Source organism: Pezoporus flaviventris, unplaced genomic scaffold (assembly GCF_033815535.1).
Source record: "Pezoporus flaviventris isolate CSIRO_AGI_PZ_B2104156 unplaced genomic scaffold, CSIRO_AGI_Pfla_v1 ptg000036l, whole genome shotgun sequence".
Taxonomy (NCBI): domain Eukaryota; kingdom Metazoa; phylum Chordata; class Aves; order Psittaciformes; family Psittacidae; genus Pezoporus; species Pezoporus flaviventris.
In genome coordinates, this window is record NW_026892584.1 from 38,731,253 (window position 1) to 38,754,829 (window position 23,577).

At 40.8% G+C, this 23,577-nt stretch overlaps 1 protein-coding gene across 1 annotated transcript in view; it reads left to right on the forward strand.

Moving 5' to 3' along the window:
* The window catches only part of EVL (Enah/Vasp-like), a 126,017-nt gene that overhangs the window by 58,634 nt on the left and 43,806 nt on the right, over positions 1–23,577 (forward strand). Inside the window, exon 4 of the mRNA XM_061464018.1 lies at positions 3,237–3,414. Coding sequence (XP_061320002.1) covers positions 3,237–3,414 — 178 coding nt within the window. The remainder of the gene's footprint in view (positions 1–3,236; positions 3,415–23,577) is intronic.

The window sequence follows — 23,577 nt, forward strand, 5'->3', positions numbered from 1 at the left end:
TGCAAGATTTCCAGTAAGTTTCTCCAATTCATCTATTACAGAATACAGCTGAAGATTACCAGCTGAACTGTTGGTCTGCTCAGCATGGCAGATATTATCGTACTAACATATGAAGCTTTAGAGTAAAGATCCCTTAGAAACACCTGTAAAAACCCTCCTGTGATCCAAACAGGGAGACCTTCTTTGTTTTGGTTACTGCTCTGAAGCACTTATTGTCATCATGTGCCTTGCAGAGTCTCCACACCATCTGTACAAAATACCGTTGTACATTAATTCTTAACAACAGCAGAAGCCTCTTTTTTCTGTTTTCTAGAAACATTAGCCAAAGGAGATAACATAAGATTCTGGCTATTTTATATTTCATTTCCCATTTTTAAACATTCTGCTTTGACTTTGAAAACAAGGTATTACATGTGTAGGCATCCTGATGATTACTGAAGGTCAATATTCAGATTCTGTCTTTATTCAACTGAAGGGGTCAAACCCTCAGAAGGGAAGGGATTCTCTCAGTTCCTTGGGTTAATGTTCTAGGAAAGCAAATTTTGAACACTTTGCCTGACTGCTATCGAACAGGTTTTGGCATAGTTTTTTGCAGTTTTTGTTTTTCATTTTAAAACTGCAGTACACCCTCTTGTGCTCTTTGGACTTTAATAGCGCTGTCCTTTGAAACAGAAGCTTCTTTCACTAGGTGAGAAATACTTTGCAAAGCCTGGCAGAAGCTCACAGTCTTTCTAAACATTTACTCAAAGATACTAGCCGTGCCTTTCCTTGTTTAAGCTTCTTGGAAGCGGAAGGAAGACATAAAAATTGGTATATGTTAAAACTGTTGGGTTAGTAATCTGGACATGAGTCTACTTGATACTCCAAAGATTTCTTAATTGTGAGCAGCATTGGTCCAGGCTCTCCCAGTGCTCAGCATTAGAATGGGGGTGATGTCGCCATTTTTCCAGACAAAAGGGCTATCTAAGCTGTCAGCTGTGAGAGTTCATGGCTTTGTTCAGTGATCAGAGCAAAGTGGTTTCCGCATCATTCTGGTTTTTGTGGGTGGCTTTTCATGCCACATGCTGGCAATGTGGTTCCCATTTTGAGGGAACCAACTGTTAGGAACCTACGTGCCAAATATAGACTGTTCTGCATCTCCCTTTGGATCACAGATCAGGAATCTATGAAATGTCACAAAAAAAAAAGAGTGTAGGTCTGATTGCTGCCCAGTGCATTTACATGGGAACTTAACTTGTTTGGGAGCCACACTTGGACCAGATACTGAATGTTCAATAACCATCAGGATAATTTATACCTAAAGCTAGACCAAGTATTCTAAGACTATCTGTTGTCATTGTTTAATGCTGGCTCAGGTAGGTAAATGCAGTATTCAAATAGAGTATATCCGTAATTATATACTTAGAATAGTGGCTTCATTGCTGATTTCCATATTTTTATATATTAATATAGTATAATTATCAGACATATTAACTATTATGAGACAGTGTCATCCTTCAAAAATAGGAATGTGTGAAGAACAATTTGCTCTTTTTGTATTAGGCGACTGTCCAATGTTTTTCTGACAATTTGAATTAGCAATCCACTGGAAAGTCAAACCTCAGAGGTAGGAGTCATTCATCTTTGAAATTAGTTTTAAAACTAGCTTTTATAATTGAGAAGAATTATCAGTCATCTAGCAAAAATATTGCTAATCTAAATAAATACGTTGGGAGTTTCTTAGATGCAATAAAACTTTCCAAAATACTGGTCAATCAGACTGCAAAAAAGATGTATTTGTAAGTTTTCTGGTGTGTGGGGTCCGCCTGTATCAGTAAATACTGTGTACAGCATTTATTCATTACTGGCTCTCTGTTCCCTTATATTCAGTTGCTGCTCCCATTTTACCAAATCCAGGATGGTGAGATTTGCCCTAACAGTGAGCTCCCTGACAGTGTGCGCCAAGGTCCCTCTTCCTACTCCTGCCTACCTCTACTTCCTCCTCCTACTGCTATCCAGCCTGGCTAGTTTACAGATGAGCCATACAAACTAGTTAGATTTCCATTGACTGGCTTTCAGCAAGGACCAGAAACTGTGGGGTTGTTCTGGCTTTGATAAAACTCCAGTCAAAATAACTCCATTTGTAGAGACAATCTCAAATATTGAAAACCAGGTTTGCTGTGTTTGAATAATGAACTTCAGACTGTCCCTGCTCCTCATTTTAAGTTTCTCTGTCCCTGGTTCCCTTCTGCCCCCAGCCTGTGTCGACTGATGAAGAGGGAGCCTCCATTTCCTATTTCTTCTCTGTTTGCAAGTTATCTATGCCTATTTATGAGAATAATTATGATCCCTTCTGTTGTCATTTTGTTTCTTAAATTTGCATCACGATAGAATGCTGTTGTCAGTCCACAGAGGGGTATCTCAGGGGTGCAGTCTCTTCTGTGGGTTCTTCTGGCTTATTAGTGGTGCAGTGGACACTTCTACCTTTCCACCTTCAGCTAGAGCAGCATTTGGGGGTTTTGCATTGGGGGTTTCTGGTTGGATCTCCGGTGTCCCATGTGCCTTGCCCCAGGATAAACAGGGCATTGGCTTAACTGTTCTATGATTCTATGACTGTATTTAGCAGATTAAATCAAAACATGCAGAAACATCCTTCTACTGCCACCACGTCTTACCTGGAATTAATAGCACATACACCAAGGGAAGAGGTGGGAGAGGAAGTGTTTTGTTACCTGTTTTTGTCATTGCCTACCTGATTTGAGGAAAAAAACCCTCTCTCAACATAAGTTGGTGGTGATCAAGTACTTGAGAGGACGAAAGCAGAGCTGGTGCAATGAGTCGAACATTTGTCTGCTGTATGGCAGGGTTAGTGCCAAGAGCTCTCTCTGGCTCTTTTTCTGACAATTGTGCAAGATCATCCTCCAAAAGAAGGCAACAGCTGCTGGCACTGGCTGCTGGCATCTGTCTGCAGTATTCGCACAGCTGTATCCTGCAGAGGTGCTCTAGAAAGCACAATCAGGTAATAGATTTTGCAAAACTAGCTTGCAAGCCCCTGAGGCTGAATTGAACCATTGTAAATCTCACCCCCAGATGTGAGTCTTCTGTCATTGAAACACAGACTGCCTTACCATACGGCTGTGTAGGAGCTACCATACAAATTGCCTCTACCAGTTTAATTAACCTTTACCAAAGGGCTGGGTATTTTTCTCCACTGAAGACAGAACTATTTTTAATGTTGTTTCTGTTTCAAATCACAGGTAGTGATTAATTACTCAATTGTGAAAGGATTGAAGTACAATCAAGCAACACCTACCTTTCATCAATGGCGCGACGCACGGCAGGTCTATGGCTTGAATTTTGCAAGCAAAGAAGAGGCCACCACATTCTCCAATGCAATGCTATTTGCTCTGAATATCATGAACTCACAAGATGGAGGTAAGTTAGCAGCCACTACACTCTTTATTAATCTGTGACATTTTACAGTGCTTGTTATCAATCACCTGGCACAGTTGTCTTGCATAGTACACTGTTATAAAGCATGTTATTATATATATATATAAAAAAATTTGGTCTCTGGTAGACAGCCTTTTGATCAGCATTTGCTGTGGTATGAATCGTACATGCGTTCAGGTTTTTCTCACCTCCCTTCCAATTTTCCATGGTGCCTTAACTCATGATAGGAAATCAGTAGTTATGTGGGAATGCCTCAGCAGGCAGGTAGCCCACGGATTTGTGTGCATCTGCATGTGCATTGTGTTACATGTAAGAAGGCAGAATATAGCTTTCAATAAGCAGAAGCTAAATTAGCAACATTTTATAAGGTAGGACTCAGAGCTGGTATTTCCATTGTGTTCGGTGTCAGCTATAGCCATTGGCTCTTGTGAGCTGGCATTCAAAAAGAGGAGTGTGTGGCATCTCAGTTATTTCATAAGGTAAAATGCAAAGGCTTGTACTCTGGACCTTGACTGATGTTCTTCCTAAGTGCCATATTGACTGTAGTTGAAATTTGTGAAGTTTACTGTTAGATGAAATTGTCATTGCAGTAGCTTGCTGCTGCTGCATCAGATGGCCCAGAATGAAGTCCTTCTTTTTCAGTGGAAACCAGTTTCTGGTCTGCAGTATCTGAATGAAATTCTGTCCTCAGTTACACACCTATGACCTCCCTGCAGCTCCTGGGCTGGGAACAGAATCCTGTGTGATGTCTTTTTTTCCTGCAAAATACACGCCACAGCCCTATTATCCCTTTGAAAATGTAGTGAGACAAGGTTTGCATCACTTGCTGCCACCCAGGTTTCACTGAAGTGGTGATGAAGGGCAGCTCCCTAGAGAGGGGTTGTCTCCTGATAATCTTCAATGCAAAAATATGCCTTCCTAAGAGGTGTATTTGTGATATAAAAGTTTGTATTTTTCTTTTGCTGTTCCTGTTCATCCCCTTAAGTTGACAAATCAAAAGTCAATAAATGACTTAAATTCTGAGCTATATTTAGAACTGAATTCTGACTTCTTCAGCTTGAACCTTTTCAGCTACAGTTGTGCCACAGCAGGAGACTTCAGGAGGAAATCTAGCTAACACTCACCCGTCCTAAACTCATTCAAGTGTAAAGAGTGCAGAGCTCTTTGGTTACTCATATGTGCTCAACCCTTTTAGACCACCAGATGAGACTCCTAATGTTTGGATATTTCAGTTGTGGTCTTGATGTAGTGATTGGTTTACTGTCTATGATGAGTCTGCCTTTCTTCCAAAAGCTGTTAAGTTTGTTTTGTGGATTTTTTTGTCTTCCCATCTATCTCTTTCTGTCAAAGGGAGTGAGGTTTTCACAGGATTTTGAGGTTGTTCCAGGCAAGTGCCTTGTGGAAACACAAGTCTCAAGATAAGGATTTTTTTGGTCTTAGGCTAAAAATGAAAGAAATTATCTTAAACTGGATACTTTAGTTACGTTAGCTACTCCTAATAAAAACAACAGGAATTTTTAAGGAAGTATTTTTGAGTACTTGAAAAGCCTGTTAGGTTTCTTTATGAATATACAGCTAATAATAATTTGCATTTTGTGGAGTATTCTTTTATTCATTTACACACCAAAGTAAAAACCTCTAATTCTATAAAAACAGTTCACAAAATATGCATTTTTATCAATTGTATCAATCAATAAAAATTATTTATATAAATATTTATCCTTAAAATTACATTAGCTACACATTGAGAACAGATTGTATTGAGGACTTTTATGTCATAATAAATTTCCCAGTTATTGCAGTGATCTCAGCATGTGAGTTGACAGCAGAAGTGCATAGCGGATATAAGGTGTAAAATGTTTTTTCAGATCTGCTCTTCTAGGCTCATACAGCCCATAAGTTTTTGTGGGTATGAATTAATGCAGATAGGAATTCACATAAACACACATATCCATACATCTTTTCAGGCACTGCCACTGCCTGCATACTCCATCCATTCTGCTGCCTACATGGTGCATTAGGGCTTGCTTTTTCACATGGAAAAATCATTAGGAAAGAAAGTATGTATTATGTCTATGCACCCATGTATTAAAGTTGCTCATGTGCTTATGCAGATGGATGTGGGCTTTAAGGAATGCTTTTGTACACACAGAACAGCTTACACGCTAATAAAACCCTCAATCAAACCTGGAGAGTTAAATAGAGGTTCCCTCTGGCACATTCACAGTGCAGAATACCCTATCTGTCTGGTAGCTCTACAGGCTGGGATATGCTACACACACTATTTCTTATGTGCTATTTCTAATGTTTACTTGTTTCATATATTCCCTGCTGAGATATTATTGTGTTTAGGTACTGCTAATCTTCCCATAGTTGGATACAGATTCTGGCTTCCATGACTGCTTCTCCTTTCATTCTACCACCCACTTACATAGACTAAAATTAATCATGGTAGACTACAGCAGAAAATCTGAGACTGCGTCGTACCTTCAGCAGACGTGGAGTCAGGGTTCTATAAGATTTGGGAACATAACTAGTTCGGTTGTAGAGCAGTGGTGTGGGTTTTTGAATGGTGCGTTAGGCTGAATTAGTTTAAAAGAAATTATAGTAGTCTGTGTTTTGGGGAGCTGGAAATAATTTTTAGGCCATGCTGACTTTCAAATGAATGAGTCACTTCAAATGAATATACAGTTATGAACTAGCATTGAGAATTACTATACTGTCCCACTTCCTCACAAGAGACTACAGTATCAGAGATCATTCACTGCAGGTGCTGATCTCTCTCTGCTACTTACATGGGGCACCAGTGAAAACTGAACTGCTTTGTTAAATGCCTACAGTTAAATGGCTGAATCAGATCCTATATCCAGCCTGTGTTAACCTTGGTTGCGTGTCAAAATCATCCCAGGGGAGAGATTCTTCCCAGGAGTGTGATACCCCAAAGTTTGAGAAAGTTGGGAAAAAATCCGTACTCTCAACTTGATGTGTAGTTGTTATTTCTGCAGTGGATGAACTCATACTCTTACCCATGGGGAGGGCTGGCCATATTACATGTGGCCAAGTTTCTCAGTGCTTTGCTGTGGTGGGAGCCTCTCCCAGTGTGCATCCTCAGGGTGGGGTGAAGCAAGCCCTGCACTGCAGGAGCTGAACGCATACTCAGCTCAGACTTGTACTTTGTAAGGACATTAATGATCATGTTAGGAGTATTCTGAAATGAGATCAAATAGGACTAAAAAGATGTAATAGTACAAATGTGTACCATCCTTTCTTTGAAGGTTGACAGTTGCCTCACTGAATCACAATTTTTACCTGCCAGCTTGTTTATATGCCTAATTATTTTGATTTCCTTACAAGTCTCTTTAATCTGTTCTCCTTTACAAGAAAAAATGAAGAATTGGTCCTGAGCCAGCCTGGAAAATGAGAGCAAATGATAACATTGACTTGCTCATTACCAGTTTCTTGCTTATGGTTCTTTAATGGTGTCATTTAGTAAGACCATTAATATGACAAGTGACTTTGCCATTAAATTGCTTTTCTTTCATGGGTGTTCACTTCGTGAAGCCAGACCTTTTATTGGCATAAGTTACCTCGTGCAAGGAGTGTCACCAGCTTACCTTGTCACCTGCAGCCTGGTTACACTAGGGACAGAGCATCACCCCTTCTTGATACTGTGGGAAAGGCATTTTGCACAGATCCTGCCTGCAGGCTGTTTGGTAAGCAGATAAGGTTCATGTTCTTCAGGGCTTATATCCTCTTAGCTTTAACAAATGCAATGACCTGTGGCAGCACAGCACGGTTATTGAAGTAGGACATAAGGTGAGGAAATCAATAAGCTAAAGTGGGTAAGTTCTTCCCTGGCATAATTTTGTAGAAAAGCTGTTGGTGCCTGTGACGAAGGTAACTCTTTCTGTGGGGTTTAACAGAGCCTATACACACTGTGTGTTTCTGCCGGTGAGTGGTTACACTTGCCTGACAGGGAGATTGAGACTATTTTCTCTCCCTTTTTGCTTCCTGTATTGCTTGGGACATGCAAAGGAATGACTTCATTTCTTCCCTTCCTTATTTGCTTACTTCAGACACGGCCCTTGCTTCCCTGCTGGGTCCTGACAGCACCTCCATGGTTCCATGCCACAGAAGGAGGCAGTGGCTTGGCTTTGTGGCTTGGCGTGATCAGCTCTGAGGTCATCTTGGGCTTCCATGGCTTAAGGGCTTAGTATCTCTTGGAGAATCTGTGAGAGTCTGATCTATACAAACTACTGGTAAATGTTGTTTATGGCATAGGGAATGTAACATATCATGGACTTTTGCTTTTCTTTTCATGTCTTTGCCCCGGGGACTTGGATAGTTATTGTTGACTTGCAATGCAAACCCCCCCCCCCCCCCCCCTTATTTGAAAATGTAAATACTACATGCTAGAAAGCCTTATTGCTGCAGAGTTAGTTAAAGAGGTCAGCTGTCTTCTCTAAGAATGGAGAAGTTGCAGGCAAGAATGAAATAGTAGGGGAAAGATTTGAAGAAAATGAATATGGATTTATTTTTTTTTTTTTTTCTTTTTATTGCTTGTAAGAAAGCTATTTTCTTGCTCTGGCTCACAGACCACATAATACAGACGTATAGGTCATGGAGGGTGCAGAGTTCAGCCCCGTGCTTTATGACACGGAGTTTCACAGACCCAGCTTTATCTACGGGGGGGCATTCTGGCGCTCAGAAGGATTGCTCCTCACTCCTCTTCTGATTAGCAGATCTGCTGGCTTTTCTTTTCCACCATTGTGAATTATTTGACATGTATTTCTCCAGTCCCCTTTCCCATAGATGGATTTGATTAAGTTCTTCAGAGTTTGAGATCTTTTTCCATTCCTTCAGTCATTCTGCTCGTATCCTCATCCAGAAATGACTGCATTTCTGTATTGCTGGGAGGAAATTCTTTGGAAAGCACTTTGAGCCCTCCAAAATAAGGGGAGAAATAGAAGAATAAAGCATTGATTCATCAAACAGCAGGTAAATTGGCAGCATATAGCATACATTCACTCTCCAAGTTAGATGCCCTAAGTATTGCAAGGTTTGTGTCAGTGCGGGTTGTGTGTGGAGATTATGGTCACTGGATTTCAGATGAAAGTCTACACAAGTTGTGGGTTTTTTTGTATAGTTTTGTGATGTTATATTCAGTTCATTTTTCATTAGAATTTTTCAACTAGCCCCACATCTCTTTGTGTTTCGGTGTCACTAAAGTGTAACTGCTGGGAAAGTCAGTCAGCTGCATTCATTCATCTTCTACAATGCAGTGACTGTTTTATTTGATAATATTGCCCCAAGACTCCCCAGCACCCCAGAGGACACAGTGTGGGAAGACAAAAGACTGCATCTTCATTACAGTACTGCATAATACATAAAATAACTCATCAATAATGGAGGGGACCCGCCACGGAACACAAAGTCCACTTGCAGCCAGCTGGTTCCAAAACCGTGCTGGTGTAAAGGGATCTGTGCTGAATGCAAGATGCTTCGCATACTGCACTGTGGACTCATTTCCCATGTTATCAGGTGTGTTGGTGCAGATTATAAACCACTAAGGTGGTATATTCTGTGCACATTGTACTTTTAAGTGTGCTAATAGTATTTAAAGACTTGTGTAACTTCATGCTGTGTAGACAATGCAGGACTGTAAGCGTGTCATTCTGCTGCCCAAATCATTCCAGAAGTTGCCCCTATTTATAATGCAGGCTTAGAGAACTTGTAAATAGCAAATGTTTAAACTTACTAGTGTAAATATGATCCATGTGGTCAGACACCTAGTGCAAGCCAAAATAGCAACCCACAGGCAATGGTTAATTGGGTGTATGTTAAAAGTACAAAAAGCTTTTGCTCCTTTAGAAAACAAAGAAGCTTTCCCAGGAGAATAAATCTTTCCCAAGTGACATCTTTCCAAAGTACCAGAGAAGGGTTTAGAGAAATGAATTTCACAGGTTTCCAGCCTACTCCAGTTTCAATATGAACTGTGGTTGCTCAGAAATGGTCTGCAGATAGGGCAGTTTCTGATCTAACTTGCTGCACTTTGTAAGTCAATGAAGAGGAAGGGAAAATTCAAGTAAGATTGAGTTTTTTTCTGTTCATCTGCTGCATTGCTTTATCTCTGGAACTGTTCCAGAAAAAATCCACTTGACTTATAAATAATCTTTTAGTATATTTCTTACTATAGGAATAAATTTCTTTCCTTGCGAACTGGACAGAGATGAGCTGTTACCCAGCAAACTAAGTGTGAATTTATTTTCCCTGCCATGTGCTCAGTGCATCCCCCTCTGCCTGACCCTCTGAGGGCATAAGTCCCTTGTGACCCCAGCTGAAAAACATCAGCTCGGGCTATAGCAGCACTTGTTGTGTCATGCTCCCAAGGCTCTTACTGTGCTGATGGGTTGACAGTCCTAAAAAAAGCCCACTGCCCATGTTTCCAAATCAACCAACACTTCTCCTCCTGGAATTATGGGCTCTTTCCTTGCAAACCACCCCTGCCTGCAGAACAGCTCAGTGCCCTCTTCTCAGGTTAACCTGTGTTTCCTGTGGTGGATATATGACATTTATATGAACATTTATATATGACATTTATGTGAACCTGGGCACACTTCATAAGTTGAGTTCATGTTAAGAGAAACATGTTTAAAAACAGAACTGAAAGAAGCTGACCCATCTGGAAGAAGCAGTGAGTAAAGCTGGTTAATCTTCTGCATTAGTTTAGCTCCAGCTGACTGGAGCGCAGGATGTGAATTGAACTCCTGAATAGATAAACTGGGGTTACAAACTCCTTTTAGTTACAGTGTTAGAACTGTAAATATCATTCCTATTATTCATCTGTCAGGAAGTCTCTAACTGTTATTTATTTATTCTGCTGTATAGAAATAGGCATCACTTTTTTCAAATCAGTTTTTCAATCCCTCCAATGGACAGGATCCACAGCAGAAAGTTTTCCAGGGCAGTGAAGTGCTCTCCCAGTGTTATGTTAATAAAAGCCCGTGGCATGTTGTTTGTATGCATCTTAGCCACTTTTCTGCAAGACTCTATTATACCCCTGCTTAGAGCCGCAGCAGCGCTGGAGCTGCTGTTGCATGTCGAACAACAAAAGGTGCCTCTGTTCTTTGAAGAGCATAACAAATCTAATGGCTCTTGAGTCTCTCGCTGATGTTTTTTGCTTTGCTGAATTCTTCACTAGATAAAAACTGCTTCAGGAAGGAAACTGGGGGGGAGAATGTTGTTGAGAGATTTAAGAGAGTCTCGTGCACACTGGAAGTGAAGACTTCTGCTAGCAAGGTTCTTTAGCGCTGTTGCCCACAAACCCTGTTTTCTGAAACTCTGCTTGGCTCTGCTCCACTGACCTGTGCAAAGGGATGCATTTACACCCCAGCCTGCCTTCTTACCCTCTTCATGAGGACACAGTCTGCGCTTGCAGGCCACAGCTCTACAGAAAACAAGCATATGAAAAGCAAATGGCTTTTTTGTGATGAGAACAGTATTTTTCCCTTTACCTTTTCCAATGCCATATTTGGCATGTTAAATCTCAGTACATTTTGTTTTGCTCAACAGTAATAGTCTGTGGGACATTTATTTATTGATTGGGCATCTGATTTCTTCCAGTGAAAGAGAAATTGCTTCTTGGAAGAGATTTGATTTTTTAACAAACCTTTCCATGTTACGTTCCTTTTCTGTCATTCTTAAAGTTCTTTGATATTCAGTGTCCTGGGATAGTCTCTAAAATAACATGACTTCATTTATGTAAAAAGAAGAATTTGTTTTTCTAAGGCAGTTTGTCTTCCTTTTCAGACCATACATGAGTTAGAGGTGCTGTAATTCCATGCAGAGCAATGCTCTGTCTACCTCTGTACATACATGAACATCTCACCCCGCTCTTCAAATTGATTCACACCATTCTTAAAGTTAAATATTGGTATAGTCCATAATATATAATGTTATAGAATAAGTTGAAAAGAGCATTCTATGAATTTTTTCTCACTAGAAGAAAATAGGAGAAAGTATATTGAAAATAAATCAGCTATTTTAAATACTGTAAGGGATCCTGTTATTCTTAAAAGAAATGAATGACCACGTGTTGTGCTGTGGTGGTAGTTACACAGATCCAGATGCGCAAAGAGTGATAACTACTGATAGGCACTTGTAACCTGATTCAGCCAAGCCAGACTGATTTTCACAATGTTGCTGTGCTCCTCCAAATGCACTTTATTTTCTGAAAAGTAAACTATAGAAACTTAGAAACTTCTAAGAGGTTGTATGGAAACTACAGTATCTGAATATACATAACACAGGAATACATATTGTATTCATTTTAAATCATCTTGCAGAAATGGTGCCTTCTGATAATGGCAGTGATGTCTGATTCTTGTCTTAGCCCTCTCCTTTACTTATACTATTCATGGGTATGCTATGCTAATTTTGGGGTACTAGATAATTTATACCAGTGGTTAATTTGGGATGAGATATCCAAACATGTGGGGATTAAGATAGGTTTAGGTTATTAGTTGCTTAGCTGGTTCTTTTTTTTTTATTTAGTAGACTTCCCAGGTTCCTAGCTAAGAGCCAGACCTTATAATAGTTTGTCTCTACGCAATAATTCATACACTCTCCTAGCTGTGATCCTGATCCAAACAAGTAGTAATTGTGTGACCACAGTCATCCCATTGACGATAGTAAAAAGGTGGGCATCTGTAGCACAGTGTTTTGTACCTGAGCTGGGCTGTCTGTGTGGCCAAGGAACAGTACCAGATGCTCCTGGAACAGTCAGTTGCACATTTTAAGTGTCTCTATCAGGCAGCTGTAAGCAAAATTCAGCCTATTTTTCTTCTCTTTTTTGTCACTGACTGTAAGGGATTGCTGCTAAGAACCCTTCTTTGGTTCATGAAAATTTTGCTATGATACTCTCCCAAAGTTTCTAATTAATGGATTAATTCCTCCTAATTATGCTATAATTAATTCATAATGGCAATAATAATTAAACGTCTAGTTTAATAGTAACAAAATTAGGGATGTGGGAAATAATGTGCATAAGCTGTATTTTTCGTGATGCTCCATGGATTTCTCTTGGAAAGTTAGTGAAAACTTGTAGGAATACATGTGCGTTGTGCGTGTCCTCATGTGTGTGTTCATCACATCAGATTATCACTTCTCCGACTGCCTGAGCTCTGCAAACAGAAAGTCTTTGTACATGCTAATTTTTGGATTTTATACCAGGAGTGACCTCAGCAAGGAATTCACACATATATAGATAGAAGTCAGGAATAAGTTGCTGGGTTGAGAGGATTTTTCACGTGTAAAATTGATCATGTTTTGTATTTTGTTTTCAAACTCTGCTTTCATTATGTGCCACAGAACGCTGTATGCGCAACACTCACTAAAAAGGTGTCCCTGGTAAAAACACACAGTGTGTAGGACCAGAGAACTGAACAGGCACTGCCAGCAGTGCAGCTGAGGAGGGAGGACACAGCTCTGCAGCCCTCTACAGAGGCAGGCTCAGCTGAGGGGAAAGTCTACTGCTTAATTCCAACCTACCAAGTGAATCGCCATATGCTGCTGCCAGCAAAGCATGTAGAGCAGCTTCTGCTGCTGGCTGGTAATCCCCAGGAGCTCACCCAAAGTCTATTAATTGCCTGCTTAGGTGACTCCATGTGGTCATCCAGCATCTTATTTTTCACTGCCAGGGACCTGAAAGCTCTAGGTTGTGTTGCATTCTACAAGCAGCATTTCAGACCCTTATGGCAATGACTGTTGTAATTTCTCCAATAAATCCTAATGAAGCAATGCAGCTGAAAATAGGATTCGTTTAATTGAATTTCAGCCATGTAAATTCTAGGCATCTCACCTACAACAATTGTATATTTTCCAATCCGTGGAGCAAGGACGGCTCACCTGGTGGTGATGAGTGTGGATGCAGCCCTGTGCTGCTGGCTGGTGGCTCAACAAGCCACACAGTCCCTGTGACACAGCAGGGAGCAATCCACAACCGTGATAAACTGGAACAATCTTGAGTCATCCTGCAGCTCAGGAAGAAAGTAATCTGCTAACAGGTGATTTCAGTTCACAAAGAGCCTAGCATTTGCACTTGTACGTGCTCAGCTGCACAGCAAGGAGAAGGCAGCGTGATTCAGGTCTTGAAGGTGCATTTAAGAGTCTGCTCCAATTCTACTGGTAAAAAAAACAAACCCTGCAAAGCAATCACCATCAATCTGACTTGCATGGATTGCTTTATCTGTTGGTCTTGATTAGTATTCCAGAGTGCTCTATAGAAAACATCAGTTTTAATTCCTTTCCCTTCACTGCTGGTTTCCAGGGCCTCCCTCTGCTGGTTAGTGCAGCGCCTGAAACTGAGTGTACGTCTTCGTCTGTGCCAAACATAGATAATAAGGGTAGATGCTGCAGGCACAGCAATGTGAGGGAGAAAATTAAACTTACTTATTCCCTAAATGCAAGGAAATTAACAGCAATTACTTACTGTACTCGTTTTTTGCTATTTTGATGCAAGCCTATTCTTTAAGCTAAGGGAGAGAATCAAGTGCTTAAATAACCCATTTTCCAATATTGACTAACTCTTTCATAAGAGACTCATCTTGTGCTCCTCTCAATTTCCCCAGAATCTCACTGAGGTGCCAGTTTAGTGCCCAAGAGCTACTGAGTGCTCTGTTCTCAGTTCTGGTTGGTGGGATCCAAGGGTTGTGGGGTGGATGATGGCCTTCCAGTAGCATTGCCTTTGCTGGCACAAGTAAATGCTCAACACCTGCACTTTCACCTGTCTTAGACATGTGAAGAAGCATCCTCCTCTTTGTGTCTGCAAAGCAGTGCTCCATTTCTTCACTTTTCTCTGAAGCAGTGAACGCTCTCTGTGTATCTCCTGCCGGTATCTCTGTTGTTTAACCAAACACTTCTGAATCCTCTGAGAAATCACCCATGGCAGCTAGACTAAAAGCTGTTGGCTGTAAATTAGTCCTTATATGTGGGCCAGAGAGCTGATACTTCATAGTCATTCAGACTGATGCCCTCAGTTCCATGTGCTACTGTAACTACCCAGTGCTTTTTGCTCTCATCTCCAGTGCATTCCTCCGAGTCCTTTCTAAGTCATCCTTTTTTATGTCTGTCTCCCTTTCTCCTTTATGGAGACAGCATAAACTCATAACCATTTCCATAGACAAGAATATGTACTAATATCTTCCCTTATCTTAACCAGTGGCAAGCCCCGAAGGCAGTTCACCCGTGGTCTGCAGGTAAGCACTGAGCACCCTGACCCACCACTGCTCCTCATCTGAAGGTCCAGTAAGAGAGGGGAATATGCACTGACAGAGGCATCCATGAAGGAACTATTGCTGTACTAATGGCATCCTATCCCAGCAATATAATTAAACAAATTTTGTACTTTGCAAAACCAGGTACCCATATCATGGGAAAAGTAAATTTTATTTCAACTCTGTGTAGGAGATGATTGTGAATTTGAGGCCAATAGTTACAGAGTACCACAACCATCCAGGTAATAGATAGCGAGATGATTGTATTTTAACACATAATTAGTGGAGCTATCACTCTTACAATGGGAACATAACTTTATTTGACTCTAAGACCATGCATAATTCAATGTATGGAAGTCCTTTTCATTTGGATCTTACACAAGACTCAGAGGGCATGAGAAGGAGCTAAGGGAATTACAAATTTAATTCTTCTAATTTTCTAGTGGTGTTCTGCAAATTAGCAGAATGCTGCTGTGGGGAACCTGGAAGGCAGCTGGCTTAGTGGTGCTTCTCATAAACATGCTCCCACTGTCAACTGCAGGAGTTAAACAGAAGAGCAGCTCTAAAACTACATTGCACGTGAAGTCTGCAGGCTTCTAAAGCACTGCCCAGGAGACAATGCAAAAGAGACAATCCCAATGTGTTTTATAAGGCAGAAATTTTAGAATCAGTTGTTTGTAGTAGGTGGCAGTGAGCTATGATTTGTCATCTACAAGTGTTCTCTTGTATAATGTTGTCAAAGCAAATTAGTGTAACTATTGTGAATGGCTTTCTGCAATGAATTATTGCAAATAAAAACATTGTTGGGGTAAATCTGTTGTTGTATTAGTATTTGAACTGACAATATGTGCCTTGGCCATGCTGAGGAAGTTGCCAGCTAAAGGTTTGACATACAAGCTAGAGACATACACTGGGGGAACTGGGAGAAGTATAGGATCTGATAGTCTTGATCTGACATTCCTATCTTGTTTCTCCTGAAAGAGTGTGGAAGTTAGGAATGGTTAGGTGGGAGGGAGCCAGCCATATAGACATTAGAGAACACTTGCTATTTTCAGAAGGGCCTGGATCCCCAAAGTTAGGTATGGTAAGTTAATGTTTCCAAACCCCTTTTTCCTGGCCAATGCAGGCAATGTTCTTGCTCCAGGCTTCCTCAGACTTTGTCTTCTGTGGTCGTAGACTTCAGACGGTAAGTTCAGACTCTCAATACTGAGCTCAAACTTACAAGAGGTGGAAGCTGATAGTAAACTTCCCATGGTACAAAGCTCAGAGGTATCATTCTGGGAAGGAGCAGGCTTAACATACCCATAGCTGGTTGTGTGGCTTCTCTTGGTGCTGTCAATGTAGCCGTTGCAACACAAAAGCCGACATAGTGTGGCAGTGTCTTTGCAGCTGGTGATAAATGCAAGTTGGTGTTGTCTGTACTTACAGCCTACGTGGGTGTTCACTAGGAGGAGTATCTTGGCTTTTCTCACACCTTTAAAAACGAACATACGGTCACAAGTCATTGGGGTTGTCATCTCTTGACTGCTTGAACTCACTAAATGTAATTTGCTTGTTCTTGTGAAGAAATTGAGCATTTCCTGCAGCATGGCAAAGAGGAGCAGGACTGCAGCTACCCACGTGCCAGTCTAGTGCTTTGTGGACCGGGGTAGGAGGATGTTCAGAAGGTTGAATATTGTCAGAAATTCATCTGAATATGAATTGTCCTGAACTTTAATGGATGTTTAATTCTAGTTTACAGACATTTGTTTTTTCTTTTTCTGGTGTACCGTAGGCAACCAGTATTGTCATCCACTATAGAAATGACACTGCACATTTAGATCTGAGTGCTTATTTGCACATTTAGAACTAATGCCCCTTCATCATTTACAAATACATACACTTCAGTTTCACTTCTCAGTGCTTTGCCAGGAAATCTTACAGGATCGTTGCTAAATGCAAAAGAAAACACTTTGAATCAGCAAAAGAGCAAGGCTAACTGAACTTGGACAAAAAGAAACAAGCCTTTCTGTGTCCTCCAGAGCCTGCCAAATCACTAAGTGCTGATGATGACTAACAAAGGTGGCACATCTAATGCAAAGGCTGGCATGCACAACACTGCAGGAGGGGGACCCTTGTGCGGGGATGGAGGGATGGGTGGATGTAGGGAGCCAAAGGGCACCAGCAGCATGTGAGTTGCTCCCTGCAGCACTCTGGAGATGCAGGGCCAAAGTGTGGAAGGGTTTCTGGATCTGCAGCAGAAGCAGGAAGCACAAGGAAAAAGCTTGGTCCCTGTAGAGTCAGCAGCAAAACTCCTGATCCTTTGAGATAAGTGAGGAATTTACCCCTGGTTTGTGAAAGGAAGAAGGGTTTGAAAAGTGTAACAAAGGAGGATCCAAAGGGAAGCATGCCTCATGCTTTCTGTTATTTCATTCTTCAGCTCTCTGACCTTTCTGATCACTCTAAATCTAATATTTAGAGTTCCAGGTTTAAGCTTGAACAATAAACATAGATGTATCGCTCTTTAGCGAGCTGGCATTTGATTCCTTTTTTTCCTATCTGCTGTGACATTCCTGTAAGTCAGGAGTAACTGTATTTTTTGACTATTCTTGCAGTGATATTTTTGCAGATGAAATTGCCCCTGGGTGGCCTTTCATTATCTCATCAGCCTGAGAGTGCACCCCAAAACTGCATTCTTTTTGCTTATCAGAGTTTACTGGCATGTCCAGAAACTGCCCAGCTAGGGTCGTGCTGTATATATTTCTTGCCTTAGATCCAATTATTTTGCAGTTAGATCTTTCAACACCGCTGTATTTTTAAATAATGTTTTCCCTGACACTGCAAATGGTGCAGAAAGTTGTAGGCAGGCGACAACTAAATTCAGCTGTTAGAGTTGGGGGCTGGAGGGTTGGTCAGCAAGCCTTAATACACAAGGAGACTATTTTTACAGTGATACATTGAGAAGCTATTGAAAAAACCTGAGCAGTGCACAGATGTATTTTGCCCATGCTGTAAAGGCCAGCTACTCAGTGTGTTGGGCCCTTCAGCGGGGGCTGAATATGCAAGTGCTGGTCCAGTCTGTTTTATAGTCAGGTTTTCTCATGCATTTCAGTGCCACAGCTTATATTCATTCTAGTTTCTCTTCAGCTTCTAAAGTTAAATTACAGAGACAACAGATTTATGTATTTCTTCTGGAGCATTCTAGAGGCCCATCAAGGCTGATGAACTCACCGAAAGGTCTACACCAGGCATGGGGGGGGGGGGGGGGCTTAAGTCATAGAATCATAGAATAGATAGGGTTGGAAAGGACCTTAAGATCATCCAGTTCCAACCCCTCTGCCATGGGCAGGGACACCTCACACTAAACCATGTCACCCAAGGCTCTGTCCATCCTGGTCTTGAACACTGCCAGGGATGGAGCATTCACAGCTTCCCTGGGCAACCCATTCCAGTGCCTCACCATCCTAACAGGAAAGAATTTCCTCCTTATATCCAATCTAAACTTCCCCTGTTTAAGTTTTAACCCGTTACCCCTTGTCCTGTCACTACAGTCCCTAATGAATCATCCATCCCCAGTATCCCTGTAGCCCCCCTTCAGATACTGGAAGGCTGCTATGAGGTCTCCACGCAGCCTTCTCATCATTCTCCTCAATGGTGACTTCTCATCAAAGTCACCATTTCACCAGTGGTGGGAAAATTGTTTTCAGTGGTTTTCAAGGTTCTCTTAACAGAAACCAAAACTTTTACCCAGAAATGTGCTACATCTGATTGTACCTATCATTTTAGTAAAATCAAAATGGAACTTTTGACTTTCCCAAGAAGATAAAGCATGCATTTTTCATTCTCAAATTACCTTCTGCTTCGCTTTTCTTTTCAAATGCAAATAATGGTTATCTTGAGGGCAATAGCAAAATCCCGCTTTCCAATTCAGAAGAAAGAGAAATTCAAGCTACTCTTTATTTCTTGTTTTCATTTTAAAGCTGAAATTCAAAGTAAATTACAAAAACATGAAGAAAACACCGGTTTTGTTGCTTTTTTTAAGCTGGAATGAAACATTGTGATATTTTTAATGAAAAGGAATATCTTTTACTCAAAACCAAACCCCCATACAATTCTATTCAAATTCACAAATTGTCTTTAAATTAAATTTTTAAATTAAACCTGGAAACTTTGCTGTAAGTTCTTTTTTCACTGCTGTACTAGAAGCAGTAACACGGTAATGATTCCTGGTCAGCAGTATCTTGAATTGCTGGATTTCACATTATTTTTATTAACGGGTTATTTTTAGCAGTAATATTCATTTGCAGCTAACGTGAGAACAGTAGCTATTTAAACAAAACTGCAAAACATATTGTCAGCTTTCACACCACATAAATTAAACCAGTATTTTCTCAACTTACATGAGAAACAGATATAGTGGGGTGTTTGGTGTTTTTATCATCTAAAATGATTCTGAAAGGGTATCTTTTTTCATTGGTGGTTTTGAGGAGAAACTTGCAATATAAAATATAAACTATTATATATATAAAATATATTGCTAATATAAAATTAAGCAAATGTATACATAAAATCTGAAGGAATGCGGATGTAAGGAGTAGAAAGCTGTATAAATCAGAAGCCCTTGCCCTTGCCCCCTGGCCATGCCCACATGTGCCTGCCCAGGGTTGTCCCTGCTACTGGCCTTCCTATTTCTGGGTGCAGAATGGATGGAAACACATCATTTTGAGGTGTCATTTCTGGGGCTGTTTCATCCTGTGTTCCTTATAAGCAGTTGTGCTAATCAGCTGATTTATGGGTTTCATTGTCCTTTTTCTTCAGCACTGAGAAAGGGATAAGGATGCCTCTGTTTTCTGTTTTACATGTGCTTTAAGTGGGTTTGGGCTATTTTCAATTTAACCTTGGTCAGAGATTTTGAAGTGTTTTTACCTGGGCTTTCCTCACCACATTTCAGCCTTTTCACTGAGCTCAGTGCATACAGAAGTTACTGTTAAATCTCATTTTCTTCCATTTCTTTCAGCTGGAGCATGTTTTTCCCTTCATGCAACTTCCTATTAATGTAAGTGTTTGAGGATGAACTGTAGCCTGTAGGGTTTCTGCTACCACAACCCGAGTTGTTCAGAATATGTCCTCTGCAATGGTTTTGTCAACAGAGGTGGTTGGCCTGAGCAAATTTAAATCAATCTTTTTTTCTCCCTGTTGCTGGTAGAGAATGGACTTCCAGTGCTTTTACTTAAGTGTTCTGGTCATGTTGTCAATGGCTTTTTATTTAAAAGAGAGCAAACCTGAGATTCAACTTGTTGGCAGGGTGAAGCATAGCATCTGAGCTGGCTTCTTTGTGCACAGCATTAAAAAAAAAAAAAAAAAAAAAAAACAAAAAAACTTGTGTTTTGAGGTGGTATTTTTTCATGGTATATACAGTTCTCCTAAAAGGAGATACTTCCACTGCTAGGAATCAAGTGGTGCATTTTGATAGGGCTCAGTGAACACGGCTTGTAGTACATTGGAAAAGAATTAAATCCCCCAAGTCAGTCAAATGGCCAAACAATCTTAATAGCCAGGAGCCCTTGGTATGAAACTGTCTCTAAAAGAGGAATAACAGCTGCACCTTGTGGGCTTGAAATGCCTTGCAGAGATTAAGGAAAGAAGTCCTTTGTCATGACTGTCTTTCATGAAAATCTTTCATTAGCTGACTTTCAGGAGTTATTGGCAGGGCTTTGTCTTCTCAGAATAGATCTTTGTTTTGGGGTAGTGAAGATGTGGACACATTTACAATGATGACTATGTCGAGAGAGTATTATTTCAGGATTTATGTTCATTTGCATGTCAGATTAAGGTCCTATGCTATTCCCTGTGTGAATTAAACACAGTTATGAAAGGTACGCGCTTTTCTGGTGGATTTCTATGTTGAATTGCAGTGACATATTATCAGATGAAAGTGCCTGCTCCCGTTCATTAAAATCCTTTGGTATATGGAATGGATATAAAAATAGGCTTTGCATTGTATATGTGAATAATGTTCCATATTCACCCAGATTTTTATTTCAAATAAATTATAGGTTTGTACCATTCACTGGCTTTGTGTAGTATCTTCTGATTTACACATTTGGTGGAAGCCAAATCTGTTGAGACTAGCAGGTTTATAAAACACTCTCTATTCCTGTTGAAGACTGAGTGTAATACATGAAATGATTGCAGCATGAATGTTTTTTTCTGAATGGCCTGTTTTAATGTGGCTTGCCTGAGAAGCTGTCTCTACTTGCTAATTCAGCTGACCTCTGCTCAATTTCACCTTTCGCTTGCATTTGAGCTTTGTGAAGAGATTCACAGAGCCATTATATAATTAAATTCTGTATAACAGAAGGCGGATATGTAATTATACCTACATTTTGTTTTATTTTCCAGCTGTAAAGTGTGGTATTTATTTCCTTCTTTTTTTTCTTTTCTTTTTTTTTTTTTTCCTTTTTTTTTTTTTCTGAGCAGATCCAAGCAGAAGGGGTGGCCTATCTCAGCAATGAGAATTGGTGGTGATCTGTAGTGCCAGCTTAGAACAAGTGCATATTGCAAGTTTAACAGGGCAAGTTAGGTTTAATAGTTGGTTTATTAGAATATTCTGATATTTTTGTAGTAAGCTGACAGCAGGCCTGCTGTGGGCTCTGGTAGCATTTTCTCTCCTTGTACTTTCTGCAGAAATGAGGAAGGATGTGTTTGCTCTGGGACACCATTTAAAGCAAGCTCAGTCATGTATGTGTAGTTACATGCAGTAAGTTACGTATGTGTAATGTCTGATGGGATGGAGTAAGTAACTGCTGAGGGAACTAGGAGGAGGATGGAGTACTTTTCTTGGTTTTTTTTCTTTCTTTGTTCCCTTGTTCAACTTCCATTTAAGACAGAAGTCCAGTTCAGGAATGAGCAAGTGACTGCTATGCAGCTGTATGAGAAGACCTGAGCAGCTCAGTGCTCTGTGCTGTCTTGGGAATTAAAAACTCTTCATCTCCTTCAAAAGCAAACCCTGTCTGCCTTTTTATGAGCCTACAGGTACCAGTTTCCCTCTGGTTCCAGCTGGTCCAGAATGTGTATCCAAAAAGCTGTCTGTTGGTCTCCGAATTGAAGCCAAAGAGCCTGCCTTGTGGATTTGTCCTATTTGAATGGAAACCATGAGTAAAGCGTATCAGCTAGTCAGGAAGCAGAAATGTATTCAGCCTCTCCAAATCAAACCTTGTCAATGAGAAGAGGATAGGCTTTGGTTTCCACGCTTTTAGTTCAATCATCCTAAAAGCACTAGATGTCTTAGAAAAAAATAATAGATTTTATTATTCTGCCAAGGTTTATTTGAGTTAAAATTCCCATTCTGAGGGGGGAAGGAGTATAATTTCATTTTCTAAATGATATTGAAAGGTTCCTTATGAACTGAAAAGAGACCAAGAAATGAGAAATATTTTCCTTTTTAATTTGTGCCTTTTTTAGGACAGTAAAAGATGACATGTAGAGAAAGTCTGACAAAAAATCTTGTGCTTTGGCACAGAAGCAACATAAAGTCTTTCAGACATCCATATTCTGAAAATTATTTATTTTCAGTTGTTAAAGTGGAAGCACAATATAATGATGCTTCCAGGTCTGCTGTTAAAATGCATCACTTGTATTTATTCACTCCACCCCAGTTTCAGGACTGCAGCTGAGTGTTTGCTTAGTTGTCAAATGCAACAGGTCAGATTTCTGTTTAAGTGGTAGGATTCCAAATGGTGTTGTAGTATCACAGTGCAGAAAAGCAAAGTGTTGGCATTGGGAGGTTTGAGAGGACTCACTATGCTGCCAACTTTTTTCCCAAGTGTACTAAACCCCTGGGGCAGGAAGGAGATGGGCCACGAGACAGCTCCACAAAGGCCATACACTGCTCTGTTGCCATGAGCTCTGCAGTTCAGGGCACAGTCACATTATCACAGGTAAGAAGTAGTTTATAGATCTGTTTCACTGAGAGTGAAATTGTGACCTCAGCCATTGTGCAGTGTTACTGATGAGAGTGTGACCTCTGGAAGAGAGAGACCTTCATCATCAGGGGAATTTTTCATTTTGTGTTTCCTTGTCATTTGTTGCTTCTTGTCATTCCCATCTTCAGTCAAGCATACCTTTATTTATTCATCAAGATATCACACAACAGCATGACAGCTGCACACAGCATGTGTATCTGTCAGAAAGAAAGATCACAAGGAAGCATGCCCTTGAGAGACATTGAGATCATTCTCCCTGAGCAGAGCCGCAGTTTCTGTCTGCAGTGCCCAATCCCTCACCCATTCTGTTGTCCCTCTGTTAATGGCCCTGGCAGCTGAGAGCCCTGACCTATGCACCATTTTTCTTCTTACTTTTCCTCTGGGCATAGACCTGAGAATAACATCTGTTTTTTTGCCATTTTCATCCTTTCTGAGCATGTCCAGATCTGTTGACTCTTTCTTCTTGTGCTGTCCCTGGGTCAGACTCTGGTCTTTCACACGCACCCTCTCTCAAGTTATGGCAGGGCTTTTTGGGGTGCTCACTGAGATGCCAGCTGCACATCCACACAGGCTCCCAAGCAACCCAAATCAGTGAAGCATCACCTGCCAGTCATGGTGGTGGATGCCTCCTCCCTTGCCTGTCACCATTCTTGACCCTGCAGCCTGCATCCCCTCCATGAGCTTGGCACATTCTTGCCTCATCTTCAGTTTGTCTTCAAACAGGCAGCAATGTTGCCCACAGTCAGTTGGTGAGGACACGCAATGAGAGAGGCACAGGACAGGAAGATTCTTCTGTCATTTCAGTCTTGCAGCTGTCCCCCAGATTTCCTTACTCTGCCCCCCTCTTCCCTAATTTTGGACCGGAAGGGCTTGAGCAAGGATGGGCATGTGGGGCATTCAGGCAGGCA